The following is an 18997-nucleotide window of genomic DNA, read 5'->3' as shown; positions in this document are numbered from 1 at the left end:
AGGGGTGAGGGCTGAACCTATTTCTGTCTTTGCTAAACTTTCTAATGCTCTCCCAACTAAACTTTAAGGTGTCAGATAAATTATGTGTGCATTTTAATAGTGTTTCCCCACCTCCACAAATGAAATGCTTTAGTATTTGTACAGAGAATATCCTTGTCATTATTTCTTTAAATAATCTCTTTTAAATTAGACTTAACTTCACAAGGAGAGATGATCTCTCTGCTTTTATTCATCCATGTAATTTCACTGTCTGGTACAGTCTGTGTTCTGAGTTGACTTGAAACATATTTATTAATGACAAAAGGAGATCATCTCTTGTTCTCAAGTGACAAATGTTGCTGTAAATAGGTTAAAGACAGAACACATCAAAGAGGGCACCTGTGTGGCTCAGTGGGTTAAGTGTCTGCCTTTGGCACAGGTCACGATCTCAGGGCTCTGGGATCGAGCCCCAAGTCGGGCTCCCTGCTCCATGGGGAGTCTGCTTCTCCCTCTCTCTGCCTCCCCTGCTTGTGCTCTCTCTCAGTCTCTGTCAAATAAATACAATAAAATCTTAAATACATCAAAGACACATGAAAAGCAAAAATTTCATCAACTAATGGTTTACTACTAAAATAATACATACGAAAGATTTTTTACTGTCAGAAGATTAAAATGTTAAAGAAAATGACAGGGCATTCCTTATGGCATCCTACCTAAAAGGAGAATAGATTGCATGATATTTCTTCAGAAACAATATATTCTTCTATAAAGAAATGTCTTAAGATTTTAAAATTTTTATTCTTTTACCATCAGTTTAAAACACTACTTAGAGATAGAAAGTAGAAATTCCATGGTTGTCAAAGGGTGAGGGTGGGAAGAGGAATAGGAGTTGTTCAGTGGTTTAAAAGATGGAATGAGTTCTGGAGATAGATGGTGATGATAGTTGCACAACATTATGAATGTATTAACGTCATTGGGCTGAACACTTAAAAATATTTAGAATGGGGGCGCCCAGCTGGCTCAGTCAGTGGAGCATGTGTCTTGATCTCAGGGTTGTAAGATTACTTAAAAAAAAAAAAAAAAAATCTTAAAAAAAAAAACATTAGGATTAGTAAATGTTACATTGTGTGTATTTTGCCACAATAAAATAAAATGGAAAAATATCCTATTTATAGTAGAATCAATGCTTACAGTGATCATTCACTCTGAAATCATCCGTCAAAAAAGAAGAAATAATCTGTCAAGTTATGTAATTCATCTACTTAGTGGGGAAAAAAAATCGTGTTTTGGAAAGTGAGGAGAGAAATCAGAATGTATGAGTTCAAAGGCATGGAGGTTTGAAATATTTAAGGAGCATGGAAGATTTATTAGTTACCAAACAAGGATGGTGTTGCCAGACACATTTGGAAGCCACTGTAAGTTGTGACTTCACATACACAGGAGGGTCGGTGTCTTGGTCCCGTGTTGCCACATACAGTCATGGGATAGGCAGGTGTGTGGAGTCACCTGCTGTTGGAGCCTTGATCAGCAGCCATAGTAAAAAGACATAAATAACATTAGTCTGGGTAAATATCTATGGACGTGAGTAACTGAATTTAAACTGGGCAGTAAAAATCAGGAGGCCTGGAGGCTGACGTTTGGGAATTGGGGCAATGCTGTGCTTCTCATGCAGTAGAGAACATGGACACAGGAACTAATTCTGTGAAAAAGCAAGGCCAGTAGGTTATCAAAACAGGGTGGGGCCTCTGGTTGTTAATGTTGGGGGTACTATTCCAGGTACAATCTAGGTGTGATGTGTAACCCTTAAAATTTGAGAGCAGGAGAAAGGCAAAGGAAAATTCAAATTCTGCCTGTGACATTTTTCTAACGTATGCTTGTGTGCATGTATATGCTGGCATGCATGGAGTTTTGTCATATTACTGAAGTTTCCTGAACCTTTGATGACGGCATGTATTAAATTAATAATGAAACCATAATTAGCAGAATTCTTTTGAGGAAAAAAATGAATAAATTATGTATGTCTCCCAAGCACAGAATCACATAAAATAAAACTTTATCTTTTCTTGTCGTGAGATACAAATGGGTAAGTTAAACCTACTTCTGTTTATGACTCATATCATTTGTCCATGAAATACATTTACTTACTATGAATGTTTTAGGAGAGGATTTACAATTGATCAATGCTTTCACAGATACACAAAAACGCAGAATGAAACAGTGAAATTCAGGGAAGTTGCAGCTAATGCAGATTTCAGTGGACAATTTTCTAAAATTTTAGCTGGAGGAAATAAACGTCGTCCTACAATCCTTTCATTCTATAATTTCTGGAAGTACTACCCTGTAAAGATTGTTGAACGTGACAGTTGTGCTGTAACCCACATATTCCGGCAGTTTTCTGATGCAGGGGATTTTAAGGGCTAAATTTGTAAGATGGGTGTCCTTGATCCCTTAATCTTACCATAAAGTGCATTCTTTTTTTAAAATTTTTTTATTTATTAGAGCATGAGCAGGGGGAGGGGCAGAGGGAGAGGTAGGAGCAGACTCCGCTGAGCAGGGAGCCTGATGATACAGGGCTCCATCCCAGGACCCCGGAATCATGACCTGAGCTGGTCAGATGCTCAACAGGTGACCCACCCAGGCACCCCCATAAAATGCATTCTTAACAATCTTGTTTCATAACCAAACCCATTCAGAACAAATCTAAAGGTCAGTGTTGGAGTGATATTGCTGGAGACCCTGCAGACCTTCCTTGGAGGAGACAAAGATGGATGATATGTGTATCCAGAGGGCTGGGACAGGGAAGAATAGGGCTGTCTCAACACCAGAGGGCAGAGGAGGAGTTAGGGAAACTGCTAATAAACTAATACCTCAGTCTGAGAAATTTCACAATGCTTATATGTGTGGCAGGTGCCAGAAATCCTATTTTGGAATCAGGAGGGAATTGACTTTTCACATTCTTCCTAAATCAAGGGTACTTCTATCTTCTCTCCAAGCAACAATAGTCAGAGCCTTAACTTTGGAGAGCCGTCCTCCCCTCCCCGTTTCCTTTGGAGCACACTGCATGTTTCTGTCGGTTCTGCTGGGGGTTACGTCCAGGTGAAGGAGTGGGGCTTCATAACAAGTGGGTATGGAAATTGTGGGCAGCTTGGAGTTTCATGGCTCCTTTCTCCTTCCTCAGCTTTGCCTCCTGTTGCTGAGACTGTATGAGTGAAAACCCAGAAGACCCTTGGCAACCGAGCTACTAAGAATGGACTCACAAGTGAGTAGGGACATATTCTTTCTACTGAAATAGCATGTCTGTTGCCATGATGTGGACATACATCTCCTACAAGCATTCATGTTCTAAGTACACTCAAGTTTTTCAAGGATCTGAACTTGAAGCTTTCCAAGAAGTGTGGAATGGTCATGTTTGGTCAAGGACTCACCACGTGGTAATCTCTTTCCCAATACTATGCTAAGATATCTCAGCCTCAGTTAATGCCCTATATTTTCAGGAGAGATGAGAGAGAGTTTTTTTTCCATATCCATCCTATGCCCTAGTTGGCACCAAAAATTCACTCATTAACCATTTTATTGACTGTAATGGGCTTAGGATTCAGGTTAATACAGGTGATAAAAAAGAATAAAGAGCAAAACTTTACAGCCCAGTAAGAAGGCAGATGTTCCCACATGTGAGCTTAGTCCAGTATAATATGTGCTGGGGCGAGGTGCTAATTAATAGTGAGGGAAAAGGAATGATGGTCATGTCAGATGTAATTCAGGAAAAGGCATATAGGAGGTAAAATAAAACCTAGGGACCTGTGGAAATTTTTGATGAGCTGAAGAGACAAGAACAATAAAGTGGCTTTAAGCATGCTTGAACAGAGAGACAAGATAAAGAAAAGCACAATGATAACTGATATGTGGAGGGCCTCAGGCAATAGAAGGGTCCGGGATATTACTATCCTTCATTAGGGAAGTCTCAGAGCCTCTGGCATGAGGCTTTTAGCCTTGAACCATTTAGCCTTATACTTTACAATGAACACCTGTTACGTGAAGATAAAAGGATGTGCTGCTGATCTCATATCCTGTGTGAATTCTGTTCAGTTCTGCAGAATTATAGACATTGCCTCAATACTCTGACAGTTACTGAATAATAAAACTATTGTGTTTAAGAAATGTTTGCTGGTTAGCATTTTCTATGTCATTGGATGTTTAAGAACTCGTAAAAGGTCATTACACCATTTCAAGGATGACGAAACAGGTCATAAAGGGGAATAATCTAATCATACTACTTAAAAAGTGGCAGGTTGTGTAACGAGTCCATAGATTTACTTGAAATTGGTGGCAAATAGTGTTTTAGTTTTAAGTTTTCCAGACAGACTATTATACTCATGATCTGGAAATCTTTCTTTTTAAAGATTTTATTTATTTGTCAGAGGGAGAGAGAGTACAAGCAGGGGGAGCCGCAGGCAGAGGGAAAGGGAGGAGCAGACTCCCCACTGAGCTGAGAGCCCGACATGGGGACCCAGGGATCATGACCTAAGCGGGAGGCAGCCGCTTTACCAACTGAGGCACTGAGGCGCCCTCTGAAGTCTTACTTACAAGTTTTTTGGGAAATCCACAGGTTATATTATATCATTTCTCATCTGATATCTCCTGGTAATGAAATGTGTGTATTTTGAATGTGTGGGTGTATCTGAAAGTCAGATGTCCAGGTGTGCACTGAAAAGGATGACTGAAGCCAACATCCTGTTTGAGCTTTCTGTACACGCAGCCCCCCTTCCTTAGTGCCGTCACCTGTACCATCCTCCCCTGAACATTGGCAGAGATGGCCCTGTCTGAAAAGAACATCCGCAATCTTCTAGGAATCAGTGACCTTTGAGGATGTAGCTGTAGACTTCACTCAGGAAGAGTGGACCCTGCTGGACAGGTCCCAGAGAAGACTCTTCAGAGATGTGATGCTGGAGAACATCAGTCACCTGGTCTCAATTGGTGAGTCTCTTCCTGTTTAATTATGTGTGTATACATCCGTTCCCTCACTCATTCAACAGCTGTGTGGAAAAGAGTCCTCCTTTCTCACTGAAGACTCTGCTGTCTCACTCACAACTACCTCACAGCAGTCGTCTTCACGTTTTACTTTTGTCATCCCACTAGAATGTAATCTTCCTCATATAATTTCATGTCTTTCTTGCTACTCAATCTCCACAACACCTGAACAGTGGTGGGAACTCATTATTTTTGAATGGTAAGTAAATATATTGACTTTTTTAAAATTATTTTTTTTCCTGTGGGGACTGACCAGACCACAGTATTTAAAAAACAAACAAAACAGACCATGGCACCTGGGTGGCACAGTCGGCTGAGTGTCCGACTCTGTTTCAGCTGAGGTCATGATCACAGGGTTGTGGGATTGAGCCCTGCGTCAGGCTCCATGCTCAGCATAGAATCTGCTTAAGTTTCTCTCTCCCTCTCCCTCCCCCCACCCGGGTCTCTCTAAAATAAATAAATCTAAAAAAAAAAACAAAACAAAAAACAAATGGTGGTTTTCCATTTAGAGCCTAGATTTTTCTGGTGGAGTTGTATTTACTGGATTCATTTAGGATATAATATTCAAACACTATGAGAACTTGTATCTTCTGTGTTAAAATACTGAAGATTGCACAGTTTGTCTCTGAACTTAGGCATCAACAATGATAGGTCCTTAATGTCCTTGGGAAAAGCTAAGAGTTAAACTTCTGTTCATGAAGGACTATCCGTTTTGTTTTCAACATACTCGTACCTGGGATGACTTTCAGAGATTACCTTCTTCTTTCTCATTAGTTGGCCCTATATTGATGATCCTGTACTGTTATGAGCACAAAAGTCAAAATTCAATTATCTTTTTTCTATGAACAGGCAGACAACTCTACAAGTCAGACACGATTTCCCACTTGGAACCAGAAGAGCAACTTTCAAAAGGGATAGGTTTGCTGCAATGCCAGAGCCTAGGTGAGCTACAGGAATAGCCTAGTCAGTGAGTGAGTAGGCCCTAAGAATCATCAAATGAAATTTAGTGGCTTTTTAAAAATAGAGACAATATGATAGGGGAAATTTTTTTCAGATGTTGTCATTATACTTAACAGATGTCGGTTTCTAGTCTGTCTTTGGGAAGGTAATAGTTATGTACTTATTGGAGTTAAAATACACAGAATGTCCCTTTCCATGATTCTTTTCTATGAAGATTGTCCCTCTCTTTTCCTCCCCAACTTGCCATCTCCATCTTATTTTTCTCCTATTTCAGTCCTGAAAATGTCAACTGTTTATGTCCTGTGTGTTTCTTCTCCTTATGGTATTCCTTAATTTGACATTCTTTCCCATCTCTGTGTCAGTATTTGAAACATACTCAAATGAGCATTTAGTGTCTTCAACATTTTAATTCCATCAATGTCACTATGGCAATTTTTCCCCAATCATTTCAGATAGGGAAGATGATCTTAAAAAACAAGAAATGATATTCATGCAACATATCTGCAAGAAGGATACAACATTAATCAGTGCAATGGTAAGCTTTAAGGGACTGAACCTGTACTTCCAAATGATGTGGGTACTGAATAAGGAATTGGGCACAATTACCCAACCATAATTTAAGATGGAATCAAGGGTTTTCACAACAGGAAGTTTTGGTTAGTGTGATTTTAGGGAAGAAATTAATCTTAAGTCAAAACCATAACCTGAGGTTTTGTTAAAAAACAGCTGCACGATCATGACTTATATACCTAACATTTGAACCATAATAATGTCTATAATCAGATACCTCTGCATTTGGGATGCTACAAAAAAGAAAATATCTATGCTTGCTGGAGAGGAATACCCCATATTTATGTAACCAATATAGAGTCATTTTTGTAGGAGTCTACCACTGAATGATGACTGTAGAATTTCTATGTAGGTGAAGGAAGGAAGGAATAAACGTGAGGAAATTTTTAACAGTCTCTTATTTCCTTTCAAAAAGCAGAGATCTCACACTCAAGAGGATCCTTTTGAATGCAGTGATTTCGGAGAAAATTTTACTGAAATACTAACATGGACTCAATATGTGGTACCAAAAATGGGAAAGAAACCCTATATCGGCAAAGAATGTGGAAAAAACAGCAGTTATTTGACATCTTTTAATATACATAAGCAGAGCCCCACTACATGTAAATCAAATGAATGTCATCAACGTGGGAATGCCTTTATTCAAAGCTCGGCCCGTAGACCAACCAATAATAATCAAAATGGAGAGAAAACATTTGAATGTCATGAATGTGGGAAAGCCTTTGGAAAAAGTTCTAACCTTAGGCGACATGAGATGATTCACACTGGAGTGAAACCACATGGATGTCATCTATGTGGGAAAGCCTTCACTCATTGTTCTGACCTTAGAAAACATGAGAGAATTCACACTGGAGAGAAATCATATGGATGTCATCTGTGTGGGAAAGCCTTCAGTAAGAGTTATAATCTTAGGCGACACGAGATGATTCATACTAGAAAGAAACCACATGAATGCCATCTATGTGGGAAAGCCTTCACTCACTGTTCTGACCTTAACAAACATGAAAGAACTCACTTTGGAGAGAAACCATATGGATGCCATCTCTGTGGTAAGACATTCAGTAAAACTTCTTACCTTAGACAACATGAGCGAACTCATAATGGAGAGAAACCTTATGAGTGTCATCTCTGTGGTAAGGCCTTCACTCACTGTTCTCACCTCCGAAAACATGAGAGAACTCACACTGGAGAGAAACCATACGAATGTCATCTATGTGGGAAAGCTTTCACTGAATCTTCTGTCCTTAGACGACATGAGAGAACCCACACTGGAGAGAAACCGTATGAATGTCATCTGTGTTGGAAAGCCTTTACTGATTCTTCTGTCCTTAAACGACATGAGAGAACTCACACTGGAGAGAAACCGTATGAATGTCACATATGTGGGAAAGCTTTCAATCACTCTTCTGTCCTCAGACGACATGAGAGAACTCACACCGGTGAGAAACCGTATGAATGTAATATATGTGGAAAAGCCTTCAATAGAAGCTATAACTTTAGATTGCATAAGAGAATCCACACTGGAGAGAAACCATATAAATGTTACGTATGCGGGAAAGCCTTCAGTAAATATTTTAACCTTAGACAACATGAGAAAATACATGTAAAGGTAATAAATGTGGAAGATTCACCACCTATAGCTTCAAACTATAAGCATTCTTGAGGGCTCAAACACTCAAGAAACACTATGTTTATAATCGGTGTGGGAGAGCATTTATTCATCCTTATTACTTCACTCAACTGAAGGTAATCCAAAGTAGAGAGAATCCCTGTGTGGGTCATCTATAAGACAAAACCTTTAGATAATGGACTGACATGAAGGAATGTAAATGAAGTGAGTGTGGAAGAATTTTCATCCACGGTTCTGTCAAACAAAATGGAGAAGTTACATGTCAGAGAAAATATGTAATCAACGCAGAAATACTTTCATTTATCCTTTAAATAAGCGAATTGTGTAGGAGAGATTCTAGATCTGTAATCACTGCACTCATTCAATTTAGCAACACATTTGGCATGTAGAAGAAAGCTGCTAAAACAAGAAATAAGTGGGAAAAAATCCTTAGGAAGACGAGAATTTTGTTGCCAAAGGGTTGTGTTCAGTGAGAACTAGGACCTGAAGAAGATTGAGGACATTGGAGCATCCTATTTCGAGAATGCTTAACAGGCTTACAGTGACGTCTGTAGTGACAAAGCACTGCCTCTACTAGTGGCAAAACCCAGTTTGGCACAGCTAGAAGCAGAGACAATCTGACCCTGCCCACAGCCCCGTCACAACAGCCACAAATGCACAAATCACCCAACTGAGGAGACCTGTGCGTCCCAGTTCCCCCCACATGCAAATGCAGAAAGCCAGACCAGCTGGCACTTTTCTTCTGCTGGGTTAACAATAGGCCGAGTCGTTGGCACTCACTCATTTGAACACGATTAGTCATCTTTGTTCACATGTGGCAAAAAAGAGAATGCAGATGCTTGTAACTAATTTATAATGTTATGAGTATGCAATGCCCTTTTCAATCCCTGCTTTATCTCTGTCCTTTGGTTTGATAATATTATTGATGTCCTCACACTAATTTGTTTTCTATGTGTAAAGTCTTAAACTCACCCATTAATGTCACCAACAGGACACAGTTTCCCAAACCTAGAACTATTGAATTTCTCCATCTTCTCGTGTTTTTTACAACTTCCATTTTGTGCAGTAACATTATAAATTTTCCTCCTAACTCCAATCTAAATATATATATATGTGGATTTGTTCAGTCTCTTTTTTTTTCCATCACCTTTACTGTTGCTTTGCAAGGATGTTTTTGTATTTTTTGATTTATTTCACACATTGTCTTAAAAAAAAGGAGGAGACTGAACTTGATGTGGTTTTACCCAGACAAGTTTATTATTCTCTTAGAGTGAAGAAACATCCCTTTATCCATCCAGGAATTGAAATACACTCAGGCTAGGTGGCAGCTCTGATTTCATTCATTCATTCATATCTGTCAGGTCATTCCTCTAGATTTCTCGGAGACACCTTCCGAAGTACTATAAACTGAGGAAACAAAACGCTTTCCTTTACTCTTTATCCCCACCTAAAAACCTACAGGGAAGGGGCGCCTGGGTAGCGCAGTCGTTAAAGCGGCTGACTTCGGCTCAGGGCGTGATCCCGGCGTACCGGGATCGAGTCCCACATCAGGCTCTTCCGCTATGAGCCTGCTTCTTCCTCTCCCACTCCCCCTGCTGTGTTCCCTCTCTCGCTGGCTGTCTCTCTGTCACCTAAATAAATAAAATCTTTAAAAAAAAAAAAAAAAAAAAAAAAAAACCTACAGGGAAAAGGATGCCAGTATTGGGAGATTCTCTGTATTTCAGTCAGCCTAGGCCAGTCCACACGTTTACATATCCATCTACTTGTTGTTATTCCCTGGTAGTGTTTTTTTGCCTATGATTTTCAGTGTCTATACTAAGCAAATTCCCCCAGTTGTGGAAATCAGATGGTCTCCCCTCATGGTTCTTACAGTCCTCTCTGGTTTCACAAATCTCTGAATTTAAAACAATACAATTTTTATTTGAATCTTTAATTTCCTGTTGTCTGTCTTGTCTCTACTCAACATCTTACCTGGAAGCAGAAGCCTCAATGTTTTGCTTGAACAAATTTCCCGCTGATTTTATTTCAGTCAAGAAAAGCTGCCTATTTCTCTGGACTGTCCTTCCGTGGTGTTCATTTCCAGATGCTTCAGTAGAAAAAGCCAGTATGAGTATGATAATTACATCATTGAGCTTCCCTTTTCTCAGATGGTATCAGTCATCTGAACAGGTTACACTTCAATGCCTTTGGGTAGTTGCTTTGTGTATTTTAGTTAAGGTTTCACTGTTATTACTGCTTAGTTGGTCCAGTGCAAGCTACTTGGCCAAAACGGAAATAATTCACCTGGAGACATTTAAACCAAAGAATGATTCATCTCTTTTTAATGCATAATATATTTGTCAGAATTTTGAAAATAGTTACTATTTATATAAGAAAAATTCTCCAGTTTACAACTTGGAATCACATTAAAACTTTGATACTTTCTCATGGGAAACTGGTTTAATTATCTGCACTTTCCTAACGTAGTTTCTTGGTACTATGTTTGTATCAAACACCCATATGCCAACTATACAAACCAGTTGTGCTGGGTTCTGATGGAGGTCAGCACACATTTCATTACTATATCAAATGCCTGGCCTTCTCAGCCCTGGGTTTCCGTGTTGATGTCCAAGGGTGAAATACCCTATTATCAAAGCACTGTGTTAGCAACTGTGTGTGGTCAGAGGGCATATGGGGATTATATGACCTGTATACAGTCATGTTTCCTTGGTGTTTCTGTGACTTAGAAGGCATAGGTCATTATGGTGTCTGAGAGTATGTGATCAGCGTGGAAGGTGCACACTTGACTGTCAGAACGTAAACATGTTATCAGATGTTGTGTGTGCACATGCACGTGTTAGGGCTTGTGTGTGTGAGGACTGTGTTTCAGAAAGCACAGGAGGTGGAAGGCACCAGTTCAACAGTCCAGTAAAGGCCCACAGAGCACGCCCACCAGGGAGCCTGGGAAAAGCAAAACCAGCAATGTGGGGTCAGACCCATGGGACTTGTGGGGGCTCTGGAGAAGAGAAGACTAGAATCCAGGGTCTGAATGGTTCAGAGATGTGGGAGCTGTGGGCACCACACATGGGGGCTCTGAGTGGGAGAGATAAGTATGGGTCGAATGTTGAAGAGCGAGTAATAGAGCTTATGTGGTGGAAAGCCTATAGGTTGGGGGATCAAGGATCCTAAATTCTCCACCAGGGAAAAGGACCAAAGCTACTTTGAAGCAGCAACCCCAAAGCAAAAATGTGAGGTGATGCATACAGCTGGAGGAAGGGGCAGGAGCAGAAACACCTGAATAGGGTAGGTGAGGCATGGACTGCTCACACTGGCTACGTGTTTCTCAAGGCCCAGCACCACCTGACCCCAGCCTCACTGCCCCTGCCCCTTTCTGGGGGAGGCCCCTCTTTGGTCACACTTCTCTTTGATGAACACTACCCGCCTTATAGTTTCCTGCTGAGCTAGAAGCAGATTTCCTGGAGCGAAGGTACCACCCAAGTGGACCAGGTGCTCCTGTCTCTGAGACTCAAGTCCTGCATTCACTGGCACCTCCCCTCCCCACCCATTCTCCACACCTGGTGGCAGGAGTCCCCACAGATAGCACAGTCCACACACCTGCCCATACCATCAGCAAGGAGACCCACATCACCCTGAAACACTCAGGACACTGGTCGTTCTGCTGTCAGGTCTAACTCATTTTGTTTCTAGTTAAAACTGATGGGAAGCTATCCCTGTCTGGACTTTCTGCCTTTGCGCTCTTCGCTGTCTCCTGTCCCAATGCTGTGAAAAGTCACAATTAGGGAAGTGGATTATTGCCCTTCACCTCCATCAACCCTGTTGGCCCTCCAGACCGTCCCCCAGGTGCCATGCCATTCCTGGTCCTAGCATTCTGCAGACCCCAGTCCTCTCCTGAGACCCCTTTTCTGTTCTGGGAGCTGCACCCTGCTGTTTCTCAGGCCCTTCCTTCAGTCTGCCTCAGGGAGGTTCCAGGGGAGGGGGGGTTGCCAACCTCTCCTTGTATTCCAAATTTCACCTTCCGTGCTATGTCTGGCATGGTGTGTTTATGTTCCAGTGTTTTGCTGGGAAGTAAGCTCTTCCTAGGAGGAGGGCATCTTCAGTACATCCGTATGGATGTCTTGTTGGGTGTGGAATACGGAGGAAAGAACACATCAGAGGGAGAACAAGGGAGACAGAACGAGTCTGAGAAAGTGAGGTGGAAAGAGAGAGTAAAATAAAGGATGCGGTGGGTGGGTCCAATGGGCTCAGACAGACATACGAGCAGCGAAATACGAGTGATCTAGACAAGAATCAGTGGGATCATGAGAGATGGAGGAGAGAACACAAGTAAGCCTTAACAGCAGCACAGGGCACAAAGGAAGATCAAATGTCATAATCATCACGTTTTTTAAAATTTTCCAAATTACTTCCCCCTCAAAATTTATTGTCATGAGGCCTCAGTGTTTTTCAGTCTTATATACTAAAAATATTCTTCACTCTTTGTTAAATCATTTTACATTATTTCATTATGTAGTTTGTAAAGATACTAGATTTTTTTTTATATTTATCAGTAAAACCTTGTTTAACCAGTTACTCTAACATCCAGCAGCATCTTTGCTTTCTTTATGTGATCTTCTGACTTCCTGAGCAGTGACCTGAACATGATTAATAAATTGCATAGAGCCATTTCTATAGCAGACTTCTCAGGTTTTCCTGGATTTTGTACTTATAATTTTCATGCAGTCAAACATAAAACCTTCCCTTCAGGGGCACCTGGGTGGCTCAGTCATTAAGCGTCTGCCTTCGGCTCAGATCATGATCTCAGGGTCCTGGGATCAAGCCCCTCATTGGGCTCCCTGCTCAGCGGGAAGCCTGCTTCTCCCTCTCCCACTGCTGCTCCCCCTGCTTGTGCTTCCTCACTCACTCTCTCTCTCAAATAAGTAAATAAAATCTTAAAAAAACAAATGAACCATATAATGTAGTTATATAGCCAAATTCAGATACATTAACAACTTACTTCCAGCTCAAGGTTAAAGGACAAAAGTACTGAGAGTAACTATAGCTACCATAATTTTTAAAGGACATACAATGTGAAAAGAAATAAACTGTGACATCAAAAACATGAAACAAAAGGGAGAGAGTAAAGTTTAGTTGTTTATCAGCTTACATTAGACTATTATATCTAGATGATGTTTTACCTAAGTCTTATGGTGACCACAAAGCAACGGTACATACACAGAAGATACAAAGACAGGAATCAAAGTGTACCACTACAGGGGCGCCTGGGTGGCTCAGTCATTAAGCGTCTGCCTTCGACTCAGGGCGTGATCCCGGAGTCCTGGGATCGATCCCCACATCAGGCTCCTCCGCTGGGAGCCTGCTTCTTCCTCTCCCACTCCCCCTGCTTGTGTTCCCTCTCTCCCTGGCTGTCTCTCTCTCTCTGTCAAATAAATAAACAAAATCTTAAAAAAAAAGAAAAGAAAAGAAAAGCATAGAACTACAGAAAATCATCAATACACAAAGAGGATCAAGAAAACTGCAGAACTTCGAGAAAAGAACTAAACGAGATGGCATTAGTAAGTCCTTGTCTATAATAGTTATGTAAAATGTGAGTGGATTAAATTCTACAATAAAAAGGCAGAGTGCGTGACTGCATTAAAAACAATACCCAAATATACGCTGTCTACAAAAGATCTGCTTCAGCTTTAAAGGCACATACAGACTCAAAGTGGTGGGACAGGAAAACATATTCCAGGCCAGTGGAAATCCTGAGAGCAGAGGTAGCTATATTTACATCAGACAACACTGACTTTCTCTCAGAAGTTATAAAAAGAAACAAGACCATTATACGTTGACACAGAGATGAGTTCATCAAGAAGATATAACATGTGTAAGTATATTAAACAATATAATACTCAGACTAAAATGAACAGACTATTTTATAATGATGGAATAGGGGAAGGCTTCCAAAATAAAATTAGAAAGGTGACAGCATGAAGATTTATATTTCACTGTATAAAAATTCTAACTAAAACAGATCAAAGTGCACACACGTATGTGTATGTATAACCGGGTGTACACGTGATAGAACTAGAATATAAAATATTTTGTTAAATTACATGAAAAATGAGCCAAGTACAAAAATTTACATGGATATGTCTATAAATACAACTGTATTAATAACATTTATTCAGGGGGCGCCTGGGTGGCTCAGTCATTAAGCGTCTGCCTTCGGCTCAGGCCGTGATCCCAGGGTCCTGGGATTGAGCCCCACATCGGGCTCCTCCACTGGGAGCCTGCTTCTTCCTCTCCCTCTCCCCCTGCCTGTGTTCCCTCTCTCGCTGGCTGTCTCTCTCTCTGTCAAATAAATAAATAAAATCTTTAAAAAAAAAATTTTATCCAGTCATCAGTGAAATATAAATAAAAAGCTATTTTTCTTTATATACATAAAAATAAAAAATGTCATATTGAGTCCTGTTTACAGTTGAATGAAAAGCCCACATTTTGAAGATTTTTTTTTTTTATTCGACAGAGAGACAGCCAGTGAGAGAGGGGGAGTGGGAGAGGAAGAAGCAGGCTCATAGCAGAGGAGCCTGATGTGGGGCTCGATCCCATAACGCCGGGATCACGCCCTGAGCCAAAGGCAGATGCTTAACCGCTGTGCCACCCAGGCGCCCCTTATTTTTTTTTTTTAAGATTTTTTTTTTTTTTTTTGAAAAGCCCACATTTTGGTGATGGTTGACGGTTATCACTGCAACCCTACGCAGGGGCTAGCTTGCCAGAATCTATCAAAACATGTATGCAGAGTACTTCAAACCAGCACTTGGGACTCCAACTTGCCCAAAGCATAGGAGGACACAGACCTCTCTCTTCAGAGAAGTCATTGTGCTCAGAGGCAGCCACTAAACAATTCTTTTATATATATATATATATATATAAAACAATATTTTAATTCTCGTCCTTAAGAACGATAAAGACTATACACGATTTGGAAATGAGACTGTACCAAACAATGGCCAAGGGCGAATCGTCCACTCTATGCCTTCTCTTTGGTCTGGTCACTCAGAAATATAATGTTACCAGCTATGATTGTTGTTGCTTGTCGCCTCACATTATTTTTATCTGTGTATTCACCATAGTCTACTTTCCCTTCTACATAAATTCGGGACCCCTTTTTCACATACTGATATGCCACATCTCTGAGGCCGGGGCGGAATACTGATATTCTGTGCCACGTCGTCTTCTGACTGACATCACCCATTTGATATGCTTCATTCTCCCCTGACCACCACATCTCATTCGTCGCTAGAGAAAATATCGTGACTGGGTTTTTCCCTTCCACCTGTCTCATGACGGGGTCCTGACCCACTCGCCCAAGCAGCTGCACATGGTTCAGAGATCTTTCAAGAACCAAGCTGCTAGCTATTTCAGACTCACGTCTTACAAACTGATGAAATACCTGTAAAACAGGTCTTCAAAACATGGCTTCTATTTGCTTTTCTTACAATCTAGTCTTTGGTCTTCCCCCTAGCTAAGAACTCGGGGCTCCCTCCCTCCCTCCTAAACAATTCTTTACAAATCCAGTAATGTCAAGGTTTCTGGAATATATGTGTTGTAAGCTATTTTTAAAACTCCTACTCTTAGACATTTAGATTGAGTTCATTTTTTTTTTAAGATTTTATTTGAGAAAGAGAGAGCGCGCGCACAAGCAGGGGGAGTGGCAGCAGAGGGAGAAGCAGGCTCCCTGCTGAGCAGGGAGCCCCATCATCACCTGAACCAATCATGACCTGAGCCGAAGGTAGATGCTTCACCGACTTAGCTACCCAGGTGCCCCTGATTTCATTTTAAAAAAGCAACTGTGCAATAAAACCTCTCCCATCATGTGGATTAAATGCAACCTTGATTTTTATGATCAGTTTCTGCATTCTCCCACTTTATTCCAAGTAATTAACATTTTGAGGCCAGATCCACACTGGCTCACTTTTCTAAGGTTGGAATGCATTATAAAGTCAGGTAGATCAAGTTTTCCATTACCAATCATTTTCCATGATTTTCCCGTGATTCCTGCACATTATTTAGTCCTTATTCACAGAGAATTGGCAGGGCATCCTGTTATGGTCCCTAGGAAATCCCTGCTACCCTACCTCATTGAAACCATAGTACTCACCCCAGCTCCAATCCCTATCTGAGCATGTAGTCCTTCCAACGATTCAACCCCAAATGGAAATGTTTCACAAGTTTGATGTCAGTGGTTCACAGTGAGATGGAATCTATCTACAGATGGAAGAGGGCACAGAAAACACCATAAGTGACTGTAAGCAAATGTGTTAGGTAGGATACTTGAGAGCTGAACATTAGTAGGGTCTAAAGTCGCATTTCAGGAGGGAGAGGACATAACGATCAATAGAAAATATAATTTTTTCTCTAAGAAAGAAGCATTCCTGACTCCTCCTCATCTTCCTTCTTCTCTGAGCTTCATTCCGAGGCAAGATCAATCTTAACTCACACCTGACTGTTGAAACTATGCCTTTCAGGGCTTGGAATCAATACACCATCTTGTGCCACAACCATACACATCGGAAGGAATTCAACATGTGGCCAGGACAGTCCTCTTTCTACTGAAACATGGGGACACCTCCCACAGAAACTCCTAAACTATATTATATGGATGGAGGTTTCTGTGATTTGTCCTGCAAAACCTTCCACCTCAACCTGCACAAACGCAGGCTAAACAATGTTGCGTGTGAGACTCGTGCTGCATGAGTGACCTCGGGAGACTGGCTAGTGGACATTAGCTGCCTCCAGGTCAGAACTGGCCCTTCTGGTCTGGACGCCGAGAGCTGTCAGTCCTGCCTTGCATCCCCTCCTGCTCCAGGCTGGGCTGGCCCCCCGGAATGGAATCCGGAAGAGGAGGCAAACACACATAGCCCAGGCTCCTTGAAAATGTAAAGACATGATCACACAGAAATGCAGCTCACTCCAAACTGCACATAGGCAAACGAATGGTTAACTTCAGACCCTCTCATGTGCCCTCTAAATACAGTCCTTATGGAGATGGTCAGTGGGAAATCCCGCCTGAGGAGAGGACACTCTGCCCAGGCCTCTCCATCGGGACTCCAGCCTGGCTGTCTCGACGGGGCTTCCCCAGCTGATGAGGATGGTGTTCTAAGTACCTGAGTTGATGTAACTTTGCCTTGTTCTCCTTTACTGCGTACTACTGCCTCATCTATGCGCGGATCTCCCTTTTCTTCTTTCTGTTTCTATTAGATTTTTACAATATCAATGGCGGTTTTTTCCCCTTTAAAATGGAGAGTTCGGCTGCCGTGAATCTTTTTTTTTTTTTCAGAACTTGCACTGACAATAAACTTCAACACGGAGACCCCGAGTTTGGTTTTTGTTTCTTCAGAAAGTCTTCCTAAGTAAACCCACATGTCACTTGGAAGCAGTGGGTTTGTGGTTGAAATCAGACACTGAAGACACTAGCATCTGCCGAGCACAGATCTCCAGGTGAAGATGGGCAGAGATGTTCATTTCTCCTATTTTGGAGCTTCTCAGTGTCCCACCCACTCCGGGTCCTTAACCCCCTTCTGCATTCTTCTTTTCCTTCCCCAAGCTCACGACACATTGCCAAGTGCCCCTCTTCTTGGGAGAGACACGTATGTTCTGTGCTTAGTGTAAACAGTCTTGTTCCTCACCTACCCAACTGCTTGGAACCCAGCTCATGTGTGTTGGGACAGGCAAGGAGGTCAGCAGAAGCCTGCGGCAGGATGCAACCACCAGTACCCTCACAGGAACAGGCATTCTCTTCCCAACTCTACAAAGATTACAGGCCATATCTCATACTCCTCAGCAACTTCTCTTTCATGGTTTTAATCATAATCATCTCAAGTAGTTCTCTTTTCTCAAACATCACATTAGACTCAGAAAATATGAAGTTAAGAACTTATTACTGGCAATATGGAAATTACTGGCAATTACTGTAAATCATGAAGGATAGCCACCCGTGTAAACAGCTCTATGTGATGTATTCATCCTGAACAGACGGGCTGTTAGAACAAAACATCGGTATCATTCAGCCCATCCTTGAACATTCACTGAGAAAGGATAAAGGGAGCACACGATTGATTAGTCGGAAACTTTAGTTCACAGCCCACAAAGTTAAAAGATCACATAAAGAAAATGTATTATTAGACAAACTGGTTAAATAACACTTTGTTAATACCAAAATAAAAAATAAAAATCTCTATCCTTAACAAATGCACACTGAAACTGTAAAATTAAGTTTCAAAGAATTATTTTCAGCATACAACAAAGAGCAGAAAACTACTAAGTCTTCCTAATCCGAGTATGACACTATAAACGTAGAAGATAAAAAAACAAACTATGACGACTTTGCTCTCTACCCTTCTGTCACTTGCCCCTCCTCCATCTCTGTGCTGAGCCCCCTTCTGTGTGTTCTCCCTGATGCTTCCCCAGGTCGCTGTCCTTCACCGTCTGAGCGTGCTCCCCGACCATCAGCCCCTCTGCACCCCCTCCCCCACATGCCCAAGGACCCGTCACCCCCTCTTCGCCCCTCCCCCACGTGCACACGGACCCGTCACCCCCTCCCCTGTCCCGCCCCCCCCCACGCCCACCTCCACGTTCGCAGAGACTAATCCAGATGGCCTCCGGGAGGAAGCGTTGCCGGGCGGAACGTAAACTTACCCTGGCAGGCACAGGGACAGAGGGCAGGGGGTGTCCCGGGCAGGGCGGGCCTTCCCAGCTCCGGGTTCAGGGGTAAAATGGGGCCTTACCCCGGCCGCGCAGCGCGGCTCCCCACAAAATGGAAGGTCACACCCATAGGCGGGACAGGCG

At 41.8% G+C, this 18997-nt stretch overlaps 1 protein-coding gene, 1 long non-coding RNA gene and 1 pseudogene across 14 annotated transcripts in view; 1 reads left to right on the top strand and 2 right to left on the bottom strand.

Moving 5' to 3' along the window:
* The window catches only part of LOC113262217 (zinc finger protein 596-like), a 14006-nt gene extending 4723 nt beyond the window's left edge, over positions 1-9283 (top strand). For 6 of the 10 annotated variants that reach the window (XM_044387577.3, XM_048226269.2, XM_044387575.3 and 3 more), the window contains 5 exons: positions 3158-3238; positions 4827-4953; positions 5857-5949; positions 6420-6502; positions 6953-9283. In XM_044387577.3, the coding sequence (XP_044243512.2) occupies positions 3227-3238; positions 4827-4953; positions 5857-5949; positions 6420-6502; positions 6953-8200 (1563 nt within the window). In that variant the 5' untranslated portion in view covers positions 3158-3226 and the 3' untranslated portion in view covers positions 8201-9283. The remainder of the gene's footprint in view (positions 1-3157; positions 3239-4826; positions 4954-5856; positions 5950-6419; positions 6503-6952) is intronic. The other 4 variants (XM_048226270.2, XM_048226271.2, XM_048226272.2 and 1 more) reach the window with 1 other exon arrangement.
* LOC113262220 (uncharacterized) lies at positions 1100-18997 on the bottom strand. Of its 4 annotated transcripts, none has more exons than XR_008955968.1 (4): positions 18848-18997; positions 16311-16417; positions 13412-13583; positions 1100-1498 (listed from the first exon to the last, which is right to left on the bottom strand). It is a non-coding gene; the product is annotated as an uncharacterized LOC113262220 (long non-coding RNA). The 4 variants fall into 4 exon arrangements; XR_008955969.1 differs by lacking the exon at positions 1100-1498 and adding an exon at positions 9479-9574 and having other exon boundaries at positions 10139-13583; XR_006410541.3 differs by lacking the exons at positions 1100-1498; positions 13412-13583 and adding an exon at positions 9486-9574.
* Positions 15068-15626, bottom strand: LOC113262219 (single-stranded DNA-binding protein, mitochondrial-like; annotated as a pseudogene).

Source organism: Ursus arctos, unplaced genomic scaffold, assembly GCF_023065955.2.
Source record: "Ursus arctos isolate Adak ecotype North America unplaced genomic scaffold, UrsArc2.0 scaffold_27, whole genome shotgun sequence".
NCBI classification, from domain to species: domain Eukaryota; kingdom Metazoa; phylum Chordata; class Mammalia; order Carnivora; family Ursidae; genus Ursus; species Ursus arctos.
The sequence above is the reverse complement of the archived record's forward strand: the minus strand, read 5'-3'. Positions and strand labels throughout refer to the sequence as shown.